Below are 21,169 nucleotides of genomic sequence, written 5' to 3' on the forward strand. Positions count from 1 at the left end.
AGATGCCGTCTGGGCGGTGTCAGCAGACGTGGCTGCTCTTTGCACCCTGTGCTTTGCAGGTCCTTGGCACTCACACTTGGGCCATAAATGCCCATGTAGATCAGGTATGAACCCATTCCTCACTGCCTCTGAACACAAGGGAACAGGAGCACTCCTGTGGGGATGGGGGACAGGGAGGCAAAAACCTGACACAGTGGCTAAAGCAGAAACACCAGCACCGACTGCTTCCCCTTTTGTTGATGCAAGTATAACCGCATCTTGCTCTAGACAAGGTGAACCCTGGTTCGATAAGAATAAGCTGCTTAGTGCTGTTGGTGGTGAAACTCTGCCCAATGATTCTGGCTTTATTGTAAATCTGAGAGCTTCTGCACAGCCCCCGCGAAAGGCCGGCTTTCAAGTACAAGCGCCTTCCTGGGCAACATTTGCCTGAAGTCTAATATGTCCCGAGCCCCCCGCTGGCGGCTGGAGACGAGGGACGGACGGGGATACCAGGGCGCTAACCTTTGGGACAACCACCTGTGCACCCCTAGGCTTGCGATCTGCGGGGAGAAAAAGCCACCACTCGCCACCTAGACCCCCCACGGTCTGTCGCTGCAGCACTGCGGCCCCAGCGTCTGGATCACAGCATCGCTGCCCTTATATTGCGTTCGTGGATGGGACACTGTCCCGCGCTGCAAATCAGCACTGGTGATTCACTGACACAGAAGTACAAGCGGGACTGGGGGATCATGGCCGTGGCGTTGCTGGAGCTTAGAGACGCGAGACTCCAAAAGAGGGGGAAGAGCTCAAACCAAACCGTCCGTAGATAGGCGCCCTGATCTAGGCGCGGTTGGGCAACACACGCGGTACCGCAACTCCAGTACAGATCCCCAGAAAAGGGGAAACGTTCTAAGGCAGAGAACCGCGGGGCAAGCCAACGCAGGGCAACCCAATCGGCGCACAGGCAAGGCAGCTCTGCCGCCCCGGGCCTCAGTTTCCCTGTCTGCAAAACGAGGGCTTTGGGCTAGACCGTTTCCCAATTCTGCTAGGAATCTAGAACTCTGCAATATTCCATGCTGAAGCTGTCCGAGGATCGGAAACCGGAAAAAGACGGGAAAGTGAGGGAAGACGACTAGGGAGGGGAAAAGGACAAGCGGGTGGGAGACCCCGGGAGGGAAGACGACAGACGCCCGGAACTGGCTCGGCGGGTTTTCAACCTTACTCCTCCTCCTCCCACACCTGAGTTCTCACGTCTCGGCCAAGACCCCACGCCCAACGAGTTCGGGCACCAGATGGTCAGGTTTCTCCCTCTGCACACCAATTTTCTAGAAGCCAATGGGGCAGGTGGTGGGCAGCACAATAACGCATGCCAGGGATGGCAGGGGGGATGGTCCCGGCCGGGGTCCGGAGGGCAGGTGAGTGGACCTGGGGCAGGGCAGAGAATGGGACGGCCAGAATGGGAATCGCAGAGCGCCCGCTTCTCAGTCCTCGTGACCCGGGAGGGCCAAACCTTATTCCCCAACTTTAGCAAGGGGAGGGGGTATTCGGGGGGGAAAAAAAAAAGGAAAAAAAGTTGCTGAACTTTTCCCCCAACTCTGTCTTGGAGGCGGACCGGAGGGCGGTGCCTGCACCCTGATTCGCCGCCGGCTCTTGTCTGGAGGCTGCGATTGGCGCGCGGAGTCCGGGGCCGGGAAGAGCGGGCGTGGGGGAGGGGAGCGGCCCTCCCAGCCCGCGGGATCGGCTNTCCGGACCCGCCCCTGGCGCCACCAACCAATCGCAGGCCCGCGTCCCGCTCTCTGATTGGTTAGGAATCGTTGCCCTGGGAACGGCGAAGATGCTGTCCGGGAACTGCAGGGCCGGTGGCGCGCTGACTGGGCCCGGGGGGAGGGGTAGTTGGCTGGGCGGAGGGGGAAGTGCGCTCGGCGCGGAGCGGGTGGCGTCCAGGGGGACTGTACCTGGTTGCTTTACTGAACAAATGCAGCCTCCTTGGTGAGATCCAACATCGTGGCGTGAAAGGGCCACCCGAATTGAGAGTACACATCGCCTTTCGTCTTTAAGGATGTCCTAAAAGAAGAAAAAGTCTTAATCATAAGGCGCTCTTTAAATACCCAGGGCATGTTTGGAGTTTAGGAACTGAGTTCGGAAGTTTCCGATCAAGCTATTTCCCAAGTCTTTACTGCTGAGCCTGTGCACGTGTGTATCAGGGGGAAAATTCAGGCATCAAGATGTAGACTTTTATCCAGATGCTTGGGGTCGTGTCTGCTCAGCCGGAAGCAGGCTGGCGCGCTAGCGGAGTCCCCAACCCTGACCTGTGAACAGGTGGGTGCTAGTGCTTGCTACCGTCCTTTTCGGTGGGGTCTGGAGAATGGGAGAATGGCGTGCCTTCCCTGAAGGTGGGAGAAGGCTGTCACTGGCAGTTCTGTGGTTTGGTTTAAGTCTCATGATAGCGGATCGGTTTGCTGAAGGAATTTACTGACGTTTGACGGAGTTCTCTGCCCAGCAGGGTTATCTCTGGCCGGGAATAAAATGTAAATGTAATTTGTCATTTTTTTCGTTAGTCTTTGTTTAAGCGGCCTGTGGTGCCCGTGAGGGAATATTTAGCTGATCTCCTGGTTTTATTTTTCTTTAACTTTTTCTATTTCCTTTTCTTTTTAAGGATATTAAACTTTTTAATAGAATTGATTGGACTACTTAAACCATCAGGGCGTTGAGAGAAACTCCAGTTTTTCATTTTTAAAGAAACTCTAAATGTATGAGAAATTTACAGAATGGAGAATGAAAAGGTACCTTTTTAACTTCAGTATTCATCCTTGAAGTTTTAAAACCAATATCATCCCGATGTAACCCTATAATTTTCCCATATCCAATATCTTATTAAAGCTATAGCTCTTTTTAGTTTGCTAAAACCCAGAAGGAAGGGAAATTTATTTTTTAAAGAGGGGAAGAGTTTGGCCAGAGCTAAGGCAATCCAAAGTTTTTAACGGTGTGATGGTAATTGGAAGTCTCAAAGAAATAAGCGGCGAGAAAAGGTATTTTTCTAAGAATTACAAAATTGGTTAGCTGCATTATGGTATTTCTCAGAATTCTTGAGCAATTCGAACTTAGAGAGGGCATTTGACATGATTTGAGATCATATTTCTTTTTAAGATCTTTTTCTACGGAATCAGCAGCTTCTTACACTTGGGGGCCACAAACACTATTTGTGAGACAGACATTTTGTAAAACAGAATTATCAGTAGGGGTGTCTTGATGAGTGCCCAGCTACTGGTGTGTTAAAAAATGAAAAATGCAAAGTTCCTGAAAGGTTTATATGTCATTCAAATGAGAATTGCTATTGTTCCTGACAGTCTGAGGTAAAGGACAGCAGCCTTTCGAGAAATCCCATCCTTGGGCCAGCATCTTTCAGGTGCACATGTTCCCGAGGGTCCCCCATTGTACTCATCACACTGGTTTCCATGTAAGAGCACCATAGTTGGATTGAGCATATTCAGGTTCAAGGCCTGTGTCACCTCTCTCAGCCAGGATCTCTTCCTTTTCTGCAGAACAGGACTGTAAGATATGGTGAAAATACAAATGGAAAAGCACTTGATAAATCCTAAGGAGTCACGGACATGTTAAACAATCCCATTAATCTTTGTTCCTAAAGTCACTGAGGAATTAGTGAGTGTGTTTTCACTTATTGCCATTCCAAGCATTTTCTTTAAAATAGCCATAGAGAGATGGGAAGAATGTGTGAAGTCCCCAGTGTCCAAAAGTAGAAGAAACGTAGTCTCCATTACTCGTATTTGTGAACTGCTATTAATTTACCATCATGTCTCAGTGGCAGCCCTTGCCTCTGCCAGGAACTAGCTTTGTAACTTTGGATAACTAATTTTATCTCATTTGGCCCTGTTTTTCCTTCTATAAAATGAGAGGGGTAAATATTGAAAGAGCAGACTTTTCTTTGCTGGCGACACTCTGGGTTTGCTCCCTGCTAGGTTTGCCTCTGAGTATGACCGTATGCCAGCCCTCAGCCTTGTCTCCTTGGCTTTCTGACTCTTCCACATGAGTGGTGTTTTACTGAGCACTCGGTGTATGCAGCCTTTGTACCAGATGAACACACACAGATGAATGGGACATGGTTTCTGCCGCGTAGGCCTTTACTTACTGTAGTGTCATGTGTAAAAGTCACTCCTAGGAGTTTTGGATCATTTAAAAGTATCAGTCCTCTTAGAGGAAGCTGAGCGAAAGGAATATGGGAGCTCTCTATCTTATCTGCAACACTATTCTAAATAAAAAATTATGTCAAAAAATTTAAATTATGCCTTAAAGGGATTTTTTTTTAAATTCTTGGAACATAAGAAGAACTGCAAAATTAAGAGTGGGAAATTTAGCTAGTAAAAAGGACAATAAGTGTTAAGTGATCATTGGGATAGTTACTAATTTAATCGACCCTATAACCTCGGTAGGCATTTTTTCCTTGATGAGATTCTATTTATTGTACAACTTCTAGCATCAAGAGCCATATGATAAATCCTGTTTTATGGTAGATTTAATTGCTTGCTTGTTTTAAACCAGGAAAATCTCTTTTTTGAACCACATAAAAGAGGACTAATGAAAACACCTCTGAAAGAGTCCACTGCAGCAAATATAGTGTTGACGGAGATACAGCCTGACTTTGGCCCTTTGACCACGCCTACCAAGCCCAAGGAAATCTCCCAGGGAGAACCGTGGACACCAACGGCCAACCTGAAAATGCTCATCAGTGCTGTGAGCCCCGAGATACGAAACAGAGATCAGAAAAGGGGGTTGTTTGATGGCAGAAACGGATTACCTGAGGCTAAAGATTGTTTACATGTAGGTTTGCAAAAGGCTGGGAGGAGATGTGTGTGTGTGTGTGTGTGTGTGTGTGTGTGTGTGTGTGTGTGTGTGATCAGGGAAGAGTAGCTATTACAGAAGTGCCCGCAATATGAAGCATCTCCCCCCACAGACTGTTATTAGCCTGCTTCAGAGCGCAGGACTCCCCCAAACATAGTACTAGGGATCCTGAGCCTTTGACTCATTTCAGCGCAAGCCTCCTTTTCAGCCCTGCCAAGCGGTTTACACTGGCTCCCACCTTTCTCCCCCCAGTTTTACAGTGGTTGAAGCTAAGCCTGTTAGCTATCAAGGGCAGATGACCGTAATAAATCTGTCCAACTGTATTCTCGATTCAGATATTATTTACCTCTTCTTTTGTAGGAACACTTATCTGGAGATGAATATGAGAAATCCCAACCAAGTCGAAAAGAGAAAAGTTTAGGATTGTTGTGTCATAAGTTCTTAGCACGATACCCTAATTACCCCAACCCTGCTGTGAACAATGACATCTGTCTTGACGAAGTAGCTGAGGAACTTAGTAAGTATGCAAAGAGCTCACTGAAATGGTTAACAATTAAAGTGACTTCATGGACTTACTCCTTCAGACCCACGCTCATCTAGCCAGTGTTTGTAACGACACAGATGGAAATTTTAAGTCGCTGAGGCCATTTTATTTATTTATTTTAATGTTTATTTATTTTGGGGACAGAAACAGAGCATGAGTGAGGGGGAGGCAGAGAGAGAGGGAGACAGAGAATTCAAAGCAGGCTCCGGGTTCCCAGCTGTCAGCACAGAGCTCAATGCACGGCGGAACTCCTGGACCCGCAAGATCATGACCTGAGCCAAAGTCAGTTGAAGTCAGTTACTTAACTGACTGAGCCACCCAGGCGCCCCTCTGAAGCCGATTTGAGAATAAAGGCATATAGTTTCCAACCTCAGTGAGTTTTCAAACAGAAGTAAAAAAAATCAATGGAGATTGCTTCTGACTGCATTTCAAAAGCTCTGAAACTGTAAAGAAAGACATTGTTTGTTTTTTATGTTTATTTATTTTGTGAGAGAGTGGGGAGGGACAGAGAGAGGGAGACAGAATCGGGAGCACACTTCCAGTGCAGAGCCCCACAGGGGGCTGGAACTCATGAACAACCCAGGAATCCACTGTGCGATCCATGACCTGAGCTGAGGTTTAGCACTTAACCAACTGACCCACCCAGGCACCCCAAGAAAGGCAACATTGTTTTATGACTTGTTTCATAAACAGCTACAGCTTTGAACTTCTATCTGCACTCTCTGAGCTCTTTCGTGCTCTCCTCGAAGAGCTGGGCTGAAGAATGGTATCTTGGTAGCTTGTGATGAGGATCTGCTTCTGTGAGTAGAAGCAGGGCTTTAGCACCGCCCGCTACTCGGTGCGATTCTGAGGACAATATGTTTTTGGGTTTGGCAAGTTACTGTGTTCCTCCTACTACCTTTACTCTTCTCTTCATAGACTTGAATCTAGTTGCAGCCTAAAAGGGATCTGTGGTAAACTTGGGATACTTTTGGAGTCATGAAAATATAATGTGAAACTGACAAGATAGGAAGGGTACTTTAATATATAGCTATCACTCCATGAAGAAGGTTTTACTCTTGGAATACATGTTTATAAATACCGACTTGATTTCATATTTTAAGAATATGCCATATAGATTCATCTAGTCACACCTACTTAATTGTAGCTTTGTAGACTGTACCTTTAATTCAGCAGGTAGCTGTTGATCACCTACGATGTGCCAGGCAGTACTGTAAAAGCTTGGGATAACATCAGTGAATAAAAAGAATAAACTCTTGGGGCGCCTGGGTGGCTCGGTCAGCTAAACGACCAACTCTTGATTTCGGCTCAGGTTATGATCTCATGGTTCTTGAGTTTGAGCCCTGCGTGGGGCTCTGCCTTGGCAGCACAGAGCCTGCTTCAGATTGTGTCTCCTTCTCTCTCTGCCCCTCCCCTGCTAAACAAACATTTTTTCAACAAAGAGTAAAATCTTTCTTCCTGTGGAACCTACTTGCTAGAGCGAGGTAATAGATGAGTATGCAAAGGACAGATAAAGAGACATAATGATAGATATTATGCAAAGCACATGATAAGCAAGTAATAATAACGGATGTTAGAAGGTGATACATGCTGTGGGGAAAATACAATGCAGAACAGGGTAGAGGGGGACCAGGAGTGCTGGGAGTGTGTTTCGCAATATCATGTTAGGCAGTCAGGTCAGGCCTCGTTCAAAGGGTGACATCTGAGCAAGAGCTTGAAAGGATGGAGGTGGGGGACGATGAGGGCATCTGGAAGAGGGATTCCAGGCAGAAGGAGCAGCTCAGTAAAAGGCCTTCAGGCAAGGGCACATCTGGCAACTTCCAGGAACAGCAAGGAATTTCGGGTGGTTTGTACATATCCTATGATAACTATGTGTGTGTGCACGTGTGTATGTGTGTATGTGTGCACACACGTGCACCTTGAAGAGTCGTATAAAAAAAACCAGGTTGTAATGTGTGGGGCTTAGAATGTTAACGACTTGGTTTTGTCACTGGTCTGTGCTTTGGCATGAGCTACTTAGCCAGCCTGAGCCTCCATTTCCTCATCGGTAAACTGAATAATACTACCTACCACACCAGTTTAGGGTAAGAATTTCCTAAAGCTGTATGGCACACAGTAGGTCCTCTGTAGATGTTACCTTTCTGATTCCTGTTGCCATGATTTATACCCTATGAGAGCAGAAACGTGTCTTCCCCATCTTCGCCCCCTTTGTTGAGTGTAGTAAGTAGAACTGTGTCCTCCAGACCCACGGACTAAGAAGCCGTGGAAGAAAAAGTTACTCAGTTCTCTACACGTTACGAAGTCTGACCCTCGTATGTACCATTGCTCCTTCTTCGCAGATGTTGAGCGGCGGCGCATTTACGACATCGTGAATGTCCTAGAGAGTTTACACATGGTGAGCCGCCTGGCCAAAAACAGGTACACGTGGCACGGGCGACATAATCTCCACAAAACCCTGGGGACTTTGAAAACCGTCGGGGAAGAGAACAAGTATGCCGAGCAGATTATGATGATCAAGAAGAGAGAATACGAGCAAGAGTTTGACTTTAGTAAGACGTACAGCCTAGAGGAGCATATCATCAAGTCAAACAGTGGCCACGATGGACACGCGGACATGTGTTTTGTCGAACTCCCGGGAGTGGAATTTCGGGCAGGTGAGCCATGGTTGGAAAAGACTGGACCCCTCCTGGGTCTAAAGAAAATGGGTTCTTAGAGCACGCTGTTTGATCTAGAGCAACTCCTGCCTTTTAACATGCTAAAATGCCGTGCCTGTCAGCTGTCTGATCGGGTTGTGGTATTTTTAGCCCTGTTACTTTAGAAGTCACTTGTCCCTTCATGAATTTTAATTCTCTAATCCTCCTCCTCCAAAGCCTCTGTAAACAGCCGCAAAGATAAGTCTTTAAGAGTGATGAGCCAGAAGTTTGTGATGCTGTTTCTGGTGTCGACGCCTCAGATAGTGAGCCTAGAAATTGCTGCCAAGATTCTAATTGGGGAAGACCACGTGGAAGATTTGGATAAAAGCAAGTTTAAAAGTAAGTGTCAGGACTGCCGTGGGCTGTCGGACCTGTTCTGAAACCATAAAATGTGACTTAGAAACTGATTTCTGAGTACATTCACTGTCCTGACGCATCCTCTCTAATCATGCCTGTGCACCTTCTCTTCTCCCCTGACGCTGCGACTCTGCCGTTTCACTCACCCATAGGATTCAAAGATGTGTATTTAACTTCTCTTATTTGTCTGACCCTTTGGCTTATAAACAGTCCCTTAGAAGTGACCTCCTTTGATACTGTAACATTGTCCCCATTTTGGACTTTTGAACTCTGGTGCCTGAAGTCTAAATGAGCAGTAAATTTGTCAAGTGGGCCTGGAACCCCGATCTCTGCTCTCATAGGCAAGGATATGAATAACTCTTCTAAAATTGTCCCCAGAAGTGACCTGCAGCTCAGGTGAAAGAGTAGTTTCAGCCAGACCTGCTCGAAGGAGGAAAGGGGCCTGGACTGGGCTCCTGATGCCGAGCTCTGCCCGCACCTCGGTGACAGGCTTTGCCGGAGCCTCTAGAAGAGAGTGTGGAAAGAAGTGCTCAGCAGATGGGAAGGCTCTGCAGCACGCCCGCGTCCCCCGGGGGCAGCAGCACACCTCCATGTAGGGCACGAGGCTCAGCTGAACAGAGGACGCACCTAAGGAGGGGACCCGCTGTGGGGAGTGCCCGGGAGCCATTGCACAGTTGCCTTTCCGTTCCTGTAAAGCCGCACTAATCCCATGAAAGTGTATTCGCACAGCTCCCGGTTGATGGTGTCTCTATAAAGACAAAATTAAGTGGAGAGTAGAGGCAATACCACTGGCAATTGGCTTGGGAGATGTGCAATTTCAGCCCTCTACTGAGATGGGCTGCCTGCTTTTTCTGACTCACCAGTTTGCAGCTCTCCATTTCACTGGTTAGTCACAGCCTTGGAAACCATTCCAGGAACTGCGGATGTGCAATTTGCCAAATCCCCAGGGAATTCAGAACCTCCTGGCATGGCTAGGAAGAAGGGGCTCAGTTTATAATTTTATAGTATCAAGCTGGAAGTTCAGACTGATGTCTTTGTAACAAGACTTTTTAAGATATGTAAGATTTGTAGAATGAACGAATCAATGATTTGCATAGGACATAAGGACAATATAAAAATTTACAAAATTGGGGGCGACTGGCTGGCTCAGTTGGTTAAGCTCCCAATTTTTGATCTCTGCTCAGGTCATGGTCTCATGGTTCGTGAGTTCAAGCCCCATGTAGGTCTCTAAGCTGGGAGTGCAGAGCCTGCTTGGACTCCTCTCTCTCTGCCCCTCCCCTGCTCACTCTCTCGCTCTCTCTCAAAATAAATAGACATTAAAAAATTTTTTTAATTTACAAATTTTGATGGGCTATAGCATCCTCCATGCTCATGATACTAAATAAATCTCATTGTTATAAACTGTCACAAGCAGGAAAGCAATGCATTTATCATTGATGCTTCGTTTCTATTTGTTCATAAAATTCTTCTGAATCCTCATCAGAGGATTCCCAGTAATGGGGACTTTTTATTAAAAACTGTAATATGGCTCCCTATAGGGTGATCTCACAAAGTCATTTTCCCTTTTTCAACCTTTGTCATTTCAAAATTCAGTACCAGCAGTAACGGAGTCTTTTTAATATTTAAAACTGTTTTTTGTTTGAATTGAAGCAGTATCACCAGAATAACTTAAAAGAGTCACATTTTTCTCTACCTGACATTGATGGCTAGGATAGCTTTTTGAATATACATGAAGTCCTCATGAAGCAAAGTCCTTTGATCTTTCACTATTCCATTAAGTGGCATATATCTTTTATTTTCTAGCAAAAATTCGGAGGCTGTATGATATAGCTAATGTTCTGAGTAGCTTGAATCTTATCAAGAAAGTTCATGTCACAGAAGAAAGAGGCCGAAAACCAGCTTTTAAATGGACAGGCCCAGAAATCAGTCCAAATCCCAGTGGTACGTATTTATTTCCCTTCATTCTTTGCTTCATTGTTTTGAATCAATGTGCATCGGGAGATCTTCTCCCTTCCCCTTCCTGCCCACACTCCCACATGCAAAGAACACGTGTAAGCTGTTGGAAGGACAAAGATGAGTGCCCGTATGAAAGTTTGGCCGCTGGTTCCATCAACACCCCAAGGGCCAAAACACCTCCAACCCTGTACCCAAGAGGCAGAATCTGATCGTGAAAGGATCTGAAAAAGCGGAGAGCATCACAAAACATAAGATACTGTTGCTTAATTGTTATGCTGCCCAGTGACCGTAACAAAGCCTATACACATCGGGAATATGAAGTGAATTCACTCCAGTATCATGTTCTAGTCTCCATCTCAACTCCAGGGTTCTGACGTTTTACATTCCACCAAAGATCCCTCACTGAAATGTTTAAAGTAGCAAGAACATGGGCCACGGAGCCAGAGGGAAACGTAGCCTCCGATTGGCTATGTGGCCTTAAGCAAGTTATGTCTTCAAGGCTGCTTCCTCCCCTGCAAAATGGGAAGAACAGTGGTATCTTTGCAAGGTTACCGCAGTTTTGAATCTACATTGACTGTTGAACAATGCAGGGGTTAGGAATGCAATCAAAATCTGCATATAACTTTTGACTCCCCCAAAACTTAACTACTAATAGCCTGTCGTTGGCCGGAAGACTTACCAATAACATAAACAGTCAGTTAAAACATACTTTGTATGTTTATGTATCATCTATATTCTTACAATAAAGTACACAAGAAAAAAGAAAATGTTACTAAGAAAATCATAAAGGAAAATGCATTCACATCGCTGCACTGTAAAAAATCTGCATGTAAGTGGAGCTGCAGAGTTCAGACCCGTTCAAGAGTCAGCTGTAATCTCAGAGCGAGGTCCTTCGGTGCAAGGATTCAGAGTGCAGGCTCTGGGGCCAGACTGATGGCTTCATATCCCAGGCCCACACTGTACTAGCTGAGAGACCAAGATCAGTTGATTAATGTCTCTGAAATGGCGATGCGTTTCCTAGGAAGCACCTACCTGGTGGAGTTGTCGAGAGTGTCTTAGTCCATTCAGACTGCTGTAACCCAATAGCATAGACTGGGTGGCTTATAAACAACAGAAGCGTATTGCAGCTCTGGAGGCTGGGAAGGCTTTCGAGAGCCTGCTATCTAGATGGCTGTCTTTTCATCATAACCTCACATGGTAGAAGGGACTAGAGAGGGCTGTGCGGCCTCTTTTATAGGAGCACCAGTCCTACTCAAGAAGGCTCCGCCCTCATGACCAAAGTACCTCCTGGAGGCCCCACCTACTAACACCATCATATTGGGGGTTAGGATTTCAACTTGTGAACTTGAGGGGCCCCAATTATTCAGTCCATAGCAGTGAGAGTCACCGTGTCTCCTCAGGCTGGGACTCCACTGATTACAAGATGCAGAGTTTTATATATATACTGGTAAGAAAGAGAAACCACTAACGATTCCACTCTAGCACACCACTCGTTAGTTGTAAGATGCTGTGGGTTTCAGAGATGTTAAGGTGTGAAGTCTCCTCTCAGAATTCCGTTGAAATAAGATTGACAAGGTTTTGTACAGAAGGCCCTTCAGACAGTGTCTGGCCCAGACATACGCTCTATAAACAACGCTGTATAAATGTTGCTGCTTTCATTCCTAAAATCATTCTTGGCCTATCCTTTGCCTTCATCTCCTGCAAGGAAGCCAAGCCCCCTGCCATTCTGTCTTTCAGGATGTGGCCAAGTCCTTCCTTTTCCCCACTCCGATCTAGAAGCGAAGCGGCCTTCGAAAGACAACTGTGCCAAAAACCTCTTTTCCACGCGTGGGAAACCAAACTTCACTCGACACCCGTCTCTTATCAAACTGGTTAAGAGCATAGAAAGTGACCGGAGAAAGATAAATTCTGCTCCCAGTAGCCCCGTGAAGACAAGCAAAGGTATGTTTTCAGTCACACCAGGCTCTGCTCTGAAGAATTCCTTTTATCTGTTTTTTTCCGCTTACTTGATCCCTATGGTACTTGTTAGAGATTTGTTTCAATACCCATATACCCCAATCCACTTAAAGCCTAACTCATATATGAATGAAAAGATAAAAAATAATTGGTGGGCTTTAATGGCTGTGTGATTTGGAAGGGAGGTGCGTGTTTTCTGTTCCTTTGATTTCAGTAATGTTATATCTGTGTGACCATTTATTCTTTTGCTTTGACCAACACCCAACCCCTACCCCCCCCACCCCGTTTCTGTTTTACCAGCTGAGAGCACTCAGAATTCGGCACCCTTCCCAAGTAAAATGGCTCAGCTCGCAGCTATTTGCAAAATGCAGTTAGAAGAGCAGTCAAGGTAGGTTAGTAATACTCTTCAGTAGCAGGATGACTTCCTTTTACATTGCGTCGTTAGGATTACTTACTTTATGTAAGAACACGCGCTAGCCTTGGAAACGGGTGAAATAGTCTTTTCCGTAACGTTTATGCAGTCATTACAGAAGCTATCTGCTAGTTTCCTAAATGCATGGCTTCAATCTGGCCCCAATCCAACATGGTAGAACATTTTAGAGAAAATGTGTTTCCACTGTGTCATATTTTAAATCTTGTCTTTTAGTGAACCCAGAAAGAAAGCGAAGGGACAGCAGGAAAGATCCGGGCACTGCAAACCAGCGTCTCCTCTCCGCACCCTGGCAAATGCTGAGCTGGAGCTGACGGCCCCGCCCCTCATCCAGCCCCTGGGGGTGGTCCCCCTCATCCCCAGCCCATTGTCACCTGCGGTGCCTGTGATCCTACCTCAGGCCCCTTCGGGCCCATCCTATGCCATCTACCTGCAGCCTGCCCAAGCCCAGACCATGACACCGCCCCAAGGCCTCAGCCCAACACTCTGCCCCGCCCCCTCTTCTAAAGCTACAAGGTCAAAAGACCCCACAGATGCCACCACTGAGAAGGCAGCCAGTGACGCCAAATCGGGGGCCCCCACCAGGCCTGGAAGCTTGCAGCCGGTGCCTGACAGACCAGGTGCAAAGAACCGAGACCAAGAGCCTGCTGGGGAAAGAGGCTCAAAGAGGGCAAGCATGCTTGACGACAGTGGTTCCAAAAAGAAATTTAAAGAGGACCTGAAAGGACTTGAAAATGTCTCCGCAGTAAGTACAGCCTCACACCGTGTAAGGCTTTAGGAAGTCCACAACTGATTAGAGGAGAATTTAGTAGCTTGTGAAATTTACCAGAGCAAAGGGCAGTTTCTCAGAAGACCAGGAACTGTTCCTTAGCGTCCCAGAATCCAAACAAAGCCCCAGACAGCTAATCCTCTGACTGGGATGACGGCAGGGACATTTTTAACCTTTGGAGGAAGGGATTATTTGCTCTCTTTTTAAAGCACTGCGGGTGGTTGTCCTTAAGTCTGTTTCTCTGTCACATACTGGAATGCAAACAGCTGTCACAAAAGTCTTAAATAATTTACAAGCAGACGTAACCCCAAATGAATGGGTGGGTGCATAGGGATCCTGTAACTCCTGCTTTCTGAGTCACTACCTAACGTTTGTTGGATGTCATGTACCTAGCATCTGTTGCCCGGCAGATAAACTGTCCCCTCTGTTTTTACTTTCCACCTAAAATTTAAACCAAAATTTCTATTTTATGTAATAGAAGAGTCAAGCTTATCTTGGCAGATTGTAGGTATAGTTGATGCACTGGTTTCTAGAGACTTTGCTGTTCCAGGTAATTTTGTTTCCTAGGTGGAGTTAAGTTCAGGAAGGGATTAACATTTATTAGATGCTTACCCATATACCAGGCAGCAGAAGTACTAGGCATTTTTATATATGCTATCTCATTTTTCTCCCTAAAGACAGTTACATAGGGAGACGTTATCACCAAATAAACACCGTTAAAACGTGGAGGCAGAAGTCAATCTCTCATTTTGTCCCTGCTATTAACTCAAGTTACTTTCCTTCTCTACACCTTGTTTTTCCACATCTATAAAGAATTTATTCCACCACTTTTACCTGATCATCTACTGGGCATAAAGCGCTGTGCTCTGGATCAAATCAAACCCAGAACCTGCCTTTGGTGACTATTGCTTTTGAATACTTGCCCCAGGGCCATGTTACGGTTTTTGTGAGGTTAAGTGAATTTATTACATGATACTATACATAAAGGGGCTTGTGATCCTTTTAAGGCACCGTATAAGCTGAAGGGTATTATCTGTAACTGTTGTTATTAAAGAGGCTTTAGAGTTTGTCAAATCTTCCCTGAGGATGGCCCCATGGTAACTGTTCAAAACATCTATTATCTTAGCGTACTATCATTTTGCATGTAATATACATGCTAAGGGGAAAATCACAAGGCTTTGGCTTGATTCAATTTTCTGGGAGGTCCATAATCTCTTCGGGCCAATGGATATGATTTAATAATGGTCTCCTGTTGCTCACTTAGTTATTCAGGATTAGGATCGTCAGTAGATAGGTTTTCTGTGTGCCCCTGCTTCTCTTTTCATCTCCCTGCCTTCATTTTGACCATTTCTTTTTAGCATGGACTAAGATGAACAGAGAAAAGAGAGATTTGTTGTGTAAATTCATTCAACAAACATTACCCAGAATCTGTACTTCTGTGGGTGGAGAGAAGACAGTGCATAAACAGACACAAATATGTCAGGCAGTGAACATTAAACAGACGGATGCAGTAGGAAGAAAGGGATAAGAGAGCTAATGTAGACTAGATGAGAAACATGCAGGCTGAAATATACCAAATTCATTCATCCTGCTAATTAACAGTTCTAATTTAAAAAGAAAAAAAAGGAATTGGCATTATAGGCTAAAAGATTTTGCGATGAACGTAGTCTATAGAAAATTGAAAAGTAATTATTAGAGTACTATAGGTTTTGCTGAAGATTTGAAAGAATTAAACCAGCTACCAGAGTATCTCTCATACCATGCGAGATCACCGTGAACGGTAGTAAAGAACAGCTACTTGTAAATTGCCTAACTCCGCCCATGAAACGTTTCTGTTCCTGCAGCTTTCAAGGAACCAGCGCGTAAAGATATGGAACAGTACCAAACATTTCAGAAGCAAAATTGATAAACTAGCAGTGTTGTGGATGCTGAATTCACTGGTTCCCAAGGAAAGGATGGGACCTATTAACAGCTAGATCAAAGTGTAGAGCGTTGTTTTGACAGTGGTGAGAAGAAAGATCTGGAGGAAGATAAAAAGGGGGCCCCCAGGTTACAAGAGCTGCTTTTAGTTTTTGCCAGACCTGCTCATGGTGAGGCCGAAACAGACTTTTCAGGCAGTTCAGCCACCCATGCAGGCTCTCTGTTCGCTAAAGGAGAGACCAAGCCAGCATGGTGGGGAGTACACACAACCCAACACTGGCTATTTCTGTTTAGAATATAACTTTATTGCCTAAAGCTTTTGCTCTGTGACATTTGGGCCTCCAATATGAATTAACCAGTTCTCTTTTTAACTATAGTTTTTGAACTCTGGTGCCCTGCCCTTCGGTTTGTGTGTTATGCGAGTGCTTGGTATCACTGCAATCTGAAGGGCTAGGGAAAGTGCATCTGTAGTTGTATAATTACTTTATTCTAAATCAGGGGGTCAGCACACTTTTTCTATAAAGGGCCAGATAATAAAAGTTTTGGCTTTGTGGGCCGTATGGTCTCCGTGCTGCCTATGCAACTCTGCCATTATAAAAATGGAAGAAAGCAGGTATGGACAGAACATAAATGAACGGGCATGGCTGTGTTCCAATACGGTTTTATTTGCAAAACTGGCCAGGAGGCCAGATTTTGGCCCGTGATTTGGCAACCCCCTTCTCTAACTCAACATTTCTTAAGATGTTTTCCTCGAATACCAATACTACCAAAAATTTAGCTGCTAAATTGCCTGAGAAATGCTACCTGCTGTATGTCCCTTGGAGATTTACAAGGCACGCCATCATTAAAGCCCCCCAGGAATTCTCTAATAAAGACACCATTTTCCTTTGTTCGATTCAGCATTTCCGAGACCAGTTGGACCACGATTCAAGTAGGGCCAACTTGCATCCCATGGAAGCAGGGTTCCTCAGAACAGTCTGGGAAATTACCATCCGACATAATTCAAGAACAACCATATAAGAATACAGCAGTGCCATCGTGGTGTCCAACAGCATTGAACATGGTTCTGACAGCACCACGTCGTAGTGTCTGATAGCAGGACTTTGGATGTCAGTGTGAGGGGGCGTGTTGGGCAAATCCTACCCCTAGGCAGGCTCACTACTAGCTTTAGGATACTTCCTAAGACCACAGATAACATTTAAGAAACACATGGTTTTTACAAGTCAGGAATGGGAGGGAGGGAGGGATGTGGTCTTCAGGGAGCTATATAGCTGGCCCACCCCATAGCCCATCCCACTGGATGCTTTGGTCTGATGAGACAAACAAACACCAAGGGATATGAGTCTTGGAACGGGCACATGGCCGTTGTTCTTCCATATTTGTGTGTAGAATAAAACCTTCCTCCTTGTTTTCTAGACCTTGTTCCCATCAGGATACCTGATCCCTCTCACCCAGTGCTCATCCCTGGGGGCAGAGTCTATTCTATCTAGTAAAGAAAACTCAAGTACGCTTTCCCCAAACCACAGGATCTACAGCTCCCCAATCACAGGTGAGTGTACATAAAACACTATTCAAATGTGGGTCAGGCTCAAAGTCACTGAAGCCTTATAAGCTTGGACAAATGCCTTTGCTTTTAAGATATCTTCCCCCCTTTTCTTTTCAGGTGTTATTCCAGTGACATCATCTGAACTCACTGCTGTAAATTTTCCCTCTTTTCATGTAACACCTTTGAAGCTAATGGTCTCACCAACCTCCGTGGCAGCTGTCGGGAACAGCCCGGCTCTCACTTCGAGCCACCCCGTTCCCGGCCAGAACCCCAGCTCAGCCATTGTAAACTTCACACTGCAGCACTTGGGACTCATCTCCCCCAGTGTGCAGGTGTCTGCGAGCCCGGGAGCCGTTCCTGTGTCTCCAAGAATAGAGGCTGTTAGTGTTGTACCAGAAAATGTAGGCACTCAGCAAGGAAGGGCCACCAGGTACGACTCTCCAGTCCCAGGCCAGAACCAACCGAGTGGACAATCAGTTGCTGTGACGGGGACACCACAGGTGAGAGTATTTCCAGTCAGTGGATTTTTTTCCTGGGGTTATTAAGGCCCAAATAGTATCACAGGAGACTCGCTTTTGCTTTTCTTCTTTGGAAAGGGGAAGGATGGGAGGAGGAGACTGAAGGCCTAGCTGCCTTCCAAGCCCCGGAAGGCCACAGTACCCACAGCCGATTGCCAAAATATGCCAGGCTCCTACCGTGTGACATGCCCTTCCAGTCCAGCCCCCTGAGGCTATTAGGCCATATCTCTCTGTGTGGGTTTGACTTCTTTTTCCTATTCCTCTCTCTCCAATCAGCCTGTTCCTGTGACACCCAAAGGGTCACAGTCAGTGGCCGAAAGTTTCTTCCGCACCCCAGGTGGACCAGTGAAGCCAACGGGCGCATCCTGCATGGATTTCGATGGTGCTAACAAAACCTCCGTAGGAACTCTCTTTGTCCCACAGCGAAAGCTGGAAGTCTCAACAGAGGATGGCCATTAGTTGACAGCTTTGGCTTTATTTAATTTTCTAAAGGGTTGTCTAATAGAGAAGGTTTAATCAGACTGATTTGGAGAACGCATTCTCTGAAAATACTGTAAATACGTTGGGGGTTTACTTAATTTCAAAGCAGACACTTGTTTCCCTACTTACACACACACACACACACACACACACACACACACACACACACACACATTTGTACTAAGCAAATTTCAGCCATCAGTCCTACCAGATAAAAGCAAAAAGTTGAACGTCAGGTGTATTAACTGCCGAGGGGGAAAGGATTCGTTGTCTCAGCTGTGCCTATGCTATTATGCAAAGTAACTGTATGAAAGTTGACTTCCCTTTGCGTGAATATGTGACATGCCCTATGCCGCATTCTCTTCAACTTTGCACAATGAACACGCTGCAATGTATAATGTTGTATTTTTAAATGGGAGGGCTATAACTGTATTTTTTTGTAATTTCTTTAATCTGTTCTCGTTGCAGATTGTGTCTTGTGTCCTTTTGTAAAGTTTGCAACAATCCTCAATCAAGTCTATGGAAAAATTATTTATAAACTGTATTTTTAATCATAAGTTGTTCAAATTAAAACTTTTCTAAAATATAGTTCACGTTTTCATTTGGCCAGTGGGGGCACTGTTGGGAGAAAAAACTTCCCTAACCTCAGAGGCAAATCCTTGGGAAGGAGAGTTCTGGGTTCCTTTAGATCCGCCAAGTGTATAAAATGTTCCTGTGTTCTTCCCCCTTTGGATCCTCCCCATGGCTCTACTTTTCAGCACTGAAAATGGCTTTGGAGAGGCTGTTGCTTGTCCAGGGACATGCAGCTAAGTCTCCTGAGCTTTCCACCACGGCCTGGGCGCTTAGAAATCAAAGACAGGAGCAGGCTCACTTCCTACCCTGGCCTCATATGGCCTGCCTCTGGCCCCGTCTGCTGCCATCTACAGAGGAGAGGCTAAAGCTCCAGTCCTACCACGCCTTCCAAACGGCCCGGCTTCAGGGATGGGAAAAAGGTAGTCAGGATTCTAATTGACTCCAGGAACTAACATACTGAACCCCCATGAGCCCCCAGAGAAGGAACGAGCTACAGTGTGTGAAGTGTGCCTCTCCTTGACCCTCTTGTTACGGGATGAATTGCATCTCCAGAATTGACACGGGCCTTCACTGGTCAGGGTCTAAAAGGATCCGTATAATATCTATTTCCTATATATTTACTATATGCTAGGTACTGCGCTATACATTTTAAAGGCACTGTCTCCCTGAGCTAAGGCAATGAGGTCACTGAGGCTCCCAGAGATTAAAGCAGTAAGTCCAGAATCCCACTGCTAGAATATGTCATGACTCGAGTGTGTGGGTCTCCTTTATCCATTAGCCATCTGCTTCCACGTGCATGCCCAGCTGCGTTAGTAGGAGCCGAGCACACTCAGGGTAGTCTAGGCATTTGTAAGGTCATTCCTCTCAAATATACATGTTTTGTTTTCATAACCAAGCACAGCAAAGAGAGCAGATTTTCACACTGACCTAGAGACTCCCCTTCCTTCACACCACTAGAGAAACAATATGAGCAATTTCTCCCAAAGTACCTCTGCCTTGGCTTTTATCCTCCTGGGAAGATGTTGTGAATGGTTCCTGATATAAGAAATGGTTCCTGCCTTTAAGGTGCTTATAATGTAGTCGAGGAAGACAGTATATGCACATGAACGAATGACAAAAAGCATTCCCATGCAGTAAAGAGAAGGTAACTTGCCCAATGGTAAATACAGGCAAAAGATAGTTCATGGAGGTTACCAGATTCAATGACACATAGACAACTGTGAAGAGAAACCAACCCAGTCATGATAGCTCTGAGGCGATGCAGCTCTTTACCTTCCCCCTTCCCTCGTTTAAAGCTGAGTTAGCAGGACCGGAAGCCAGGATTTTGTTCTGCCTCCTTAACAGTTCATGAGAAGTACCCCTCCCCCCACCCCCTGCCCCTGGGACTGAGGTTTGGGGAACTCAGATGCACAGAAAGAATGAGCTGTGCTAGACTTCGAGACTACTCTGAGGATTGTCCTACTCGGTTCTTCCACTCAGATTCATAAGATTGCCCCATAATCCCTGCTGCCTGGTGTTCACCCCCTTGAGTGTGGGTGGCACCTGTGTCTCCCTTCTAACAGGATACAGTAAGGGTGATGGCATATATGTGATTATGTGTACATGGTTATGTACTTATATTACCTAGGATTGCACTGTAACCCGTGTAGGGAGTCCTACATGGCAAGGCACTGGGGACAGCATCCTGGAGCCGACGAGAGCCTGCAGCCTAACAACCAATAAGGAAGTGAAATCCTCAGGTCCACCTATAGCCACAAGGAACTGAAGTCTACCAACAATCTCAGTAAGGTTACAGATGGACCCTTCCCCAGTCAAGCCTCAGATGAGATTGCAGCCAGGGAAGGGCCCAAGCAGAGAATGCGGCTAAGCCGCTCCTGGGCTCCTGACCCATAGAAACTTTGAGGTGATGAATGTGTATTATTTTAAGATGCTAAGTTTGTGGCAATCTGTTATGCATCCATAAATAATGAATACAACCACTGTTATACAGTGATAAAATTCCCAAGAGCAGGACAACTAATAGCCCACTAGTCCCATAGGTTTTTGTCTTATATGTTTGTCTTGTTATTTGGTTCATTGGTTTTATAGACACATAGAAGCAAACAGTACAGGACATGGTAACCTGAAAGGCTTTCATGGGAGAAGCACTGTCCATTCATTTTTAAAGCAGGAAGCAACTTTAAAGATGTCAAGTAATAGCACAGTGGTAGACAAAGTTATCTGCCCAGCATGCAGTTTCTGTTCCCAAACTGCCTCCTGATTCCCCCTTAAGGAATTATGAGATGGACCCCATGGATTGTAAGTCTAGGCCAACCTCCCTGGGATTTGATCCATTTCACCCTAGCAGTGAAATTCTATTCCAGCTACAATACGGTTGCTGGGGCTCCTGCCTCCCAACCTCTGGAAAGACCATGGCACCTGCTCCTGTCGAAGCCTCATTTTCAGCCGTCCTCTGATGGTGCGGGCCTTTCGTGCCCTTCTAGTAAATTTCCTTTGCTTAAAGTTGCCAATCATGTCCACGCCTGGTAACTTAAGGGCTCTTAACCAAATCACAGAGGGAAACCCAGAGCCAAGGCTTCCCAATTCCCAGA

At 45.9% G+C, this 21,169-nt stretch overlaps 1 protein-coding gene across 2 annotated transcripts; it reads left to right on the forward strand.

The window, feature by feature from the left end:
• The first annotated feature begins 1,982 nt into the window (after positions 1–1,982).
• E2F8 (E2F transcription factor 8) lies at positions 1,983–18,524 on the forward strand. 2 transcript variants are annotated; one of them, XM_077761041.1, is made up of 13 exons: positions 2,278–2,298; positions 2,636–2,762; positions 4,537–4,815; positions 5,197–5,353; positions 7,720–8,034; positions 8,251–8,412; positions 10,234–10,371; positions 12,124–12,327; positions 12,643–12,730; positions 12,989–13,517; positions 16,878–17,010; positions 17,125–17,507; positions 17,802–18,524. In XM_077761041.1, exons 2-13 carry the CDS (start codon positions 2,748–2,750, stop codon positions 17,982–17,984), a joined length of 2,586 nt encoding a protein of 861 aa, XP_077617167.1. In that variant the 5' UTR covers positions 2,278–2,298; positions 2,636–2,747; the 3' UTR covers positions 17,985–18,524. The 2 variants fall into 2 exon arrangements, with proteins under 2 accessions (XP_077617168.1, XP_077617167.1); XM_077761042.1 differs by lacking the exon at positions 2,636–2,762 and having other exon boundaries at positions 1,983–2,298.
• Positions 18,525–21,169: the final 2,645 nt, after the last annotated feature.

Source organism: Crocuta crocuta, unplaced genomic scaffold (assembly GCF_008692635.1).
Source record: "Crocuta crocuta isolate KB4526 unplaced genomic scaffold, BGI_CrCroc_1.0 scaffold233, whole genome shotgun sequence".
In the NCBI taxonomy this organism is placed as follows: domain Eukaryota; kingdom Metazoa; phylum Chordata; class Mammalia; order Carnivora; family Hyaenidae; genus Crocuta; species Crocuta crocuta.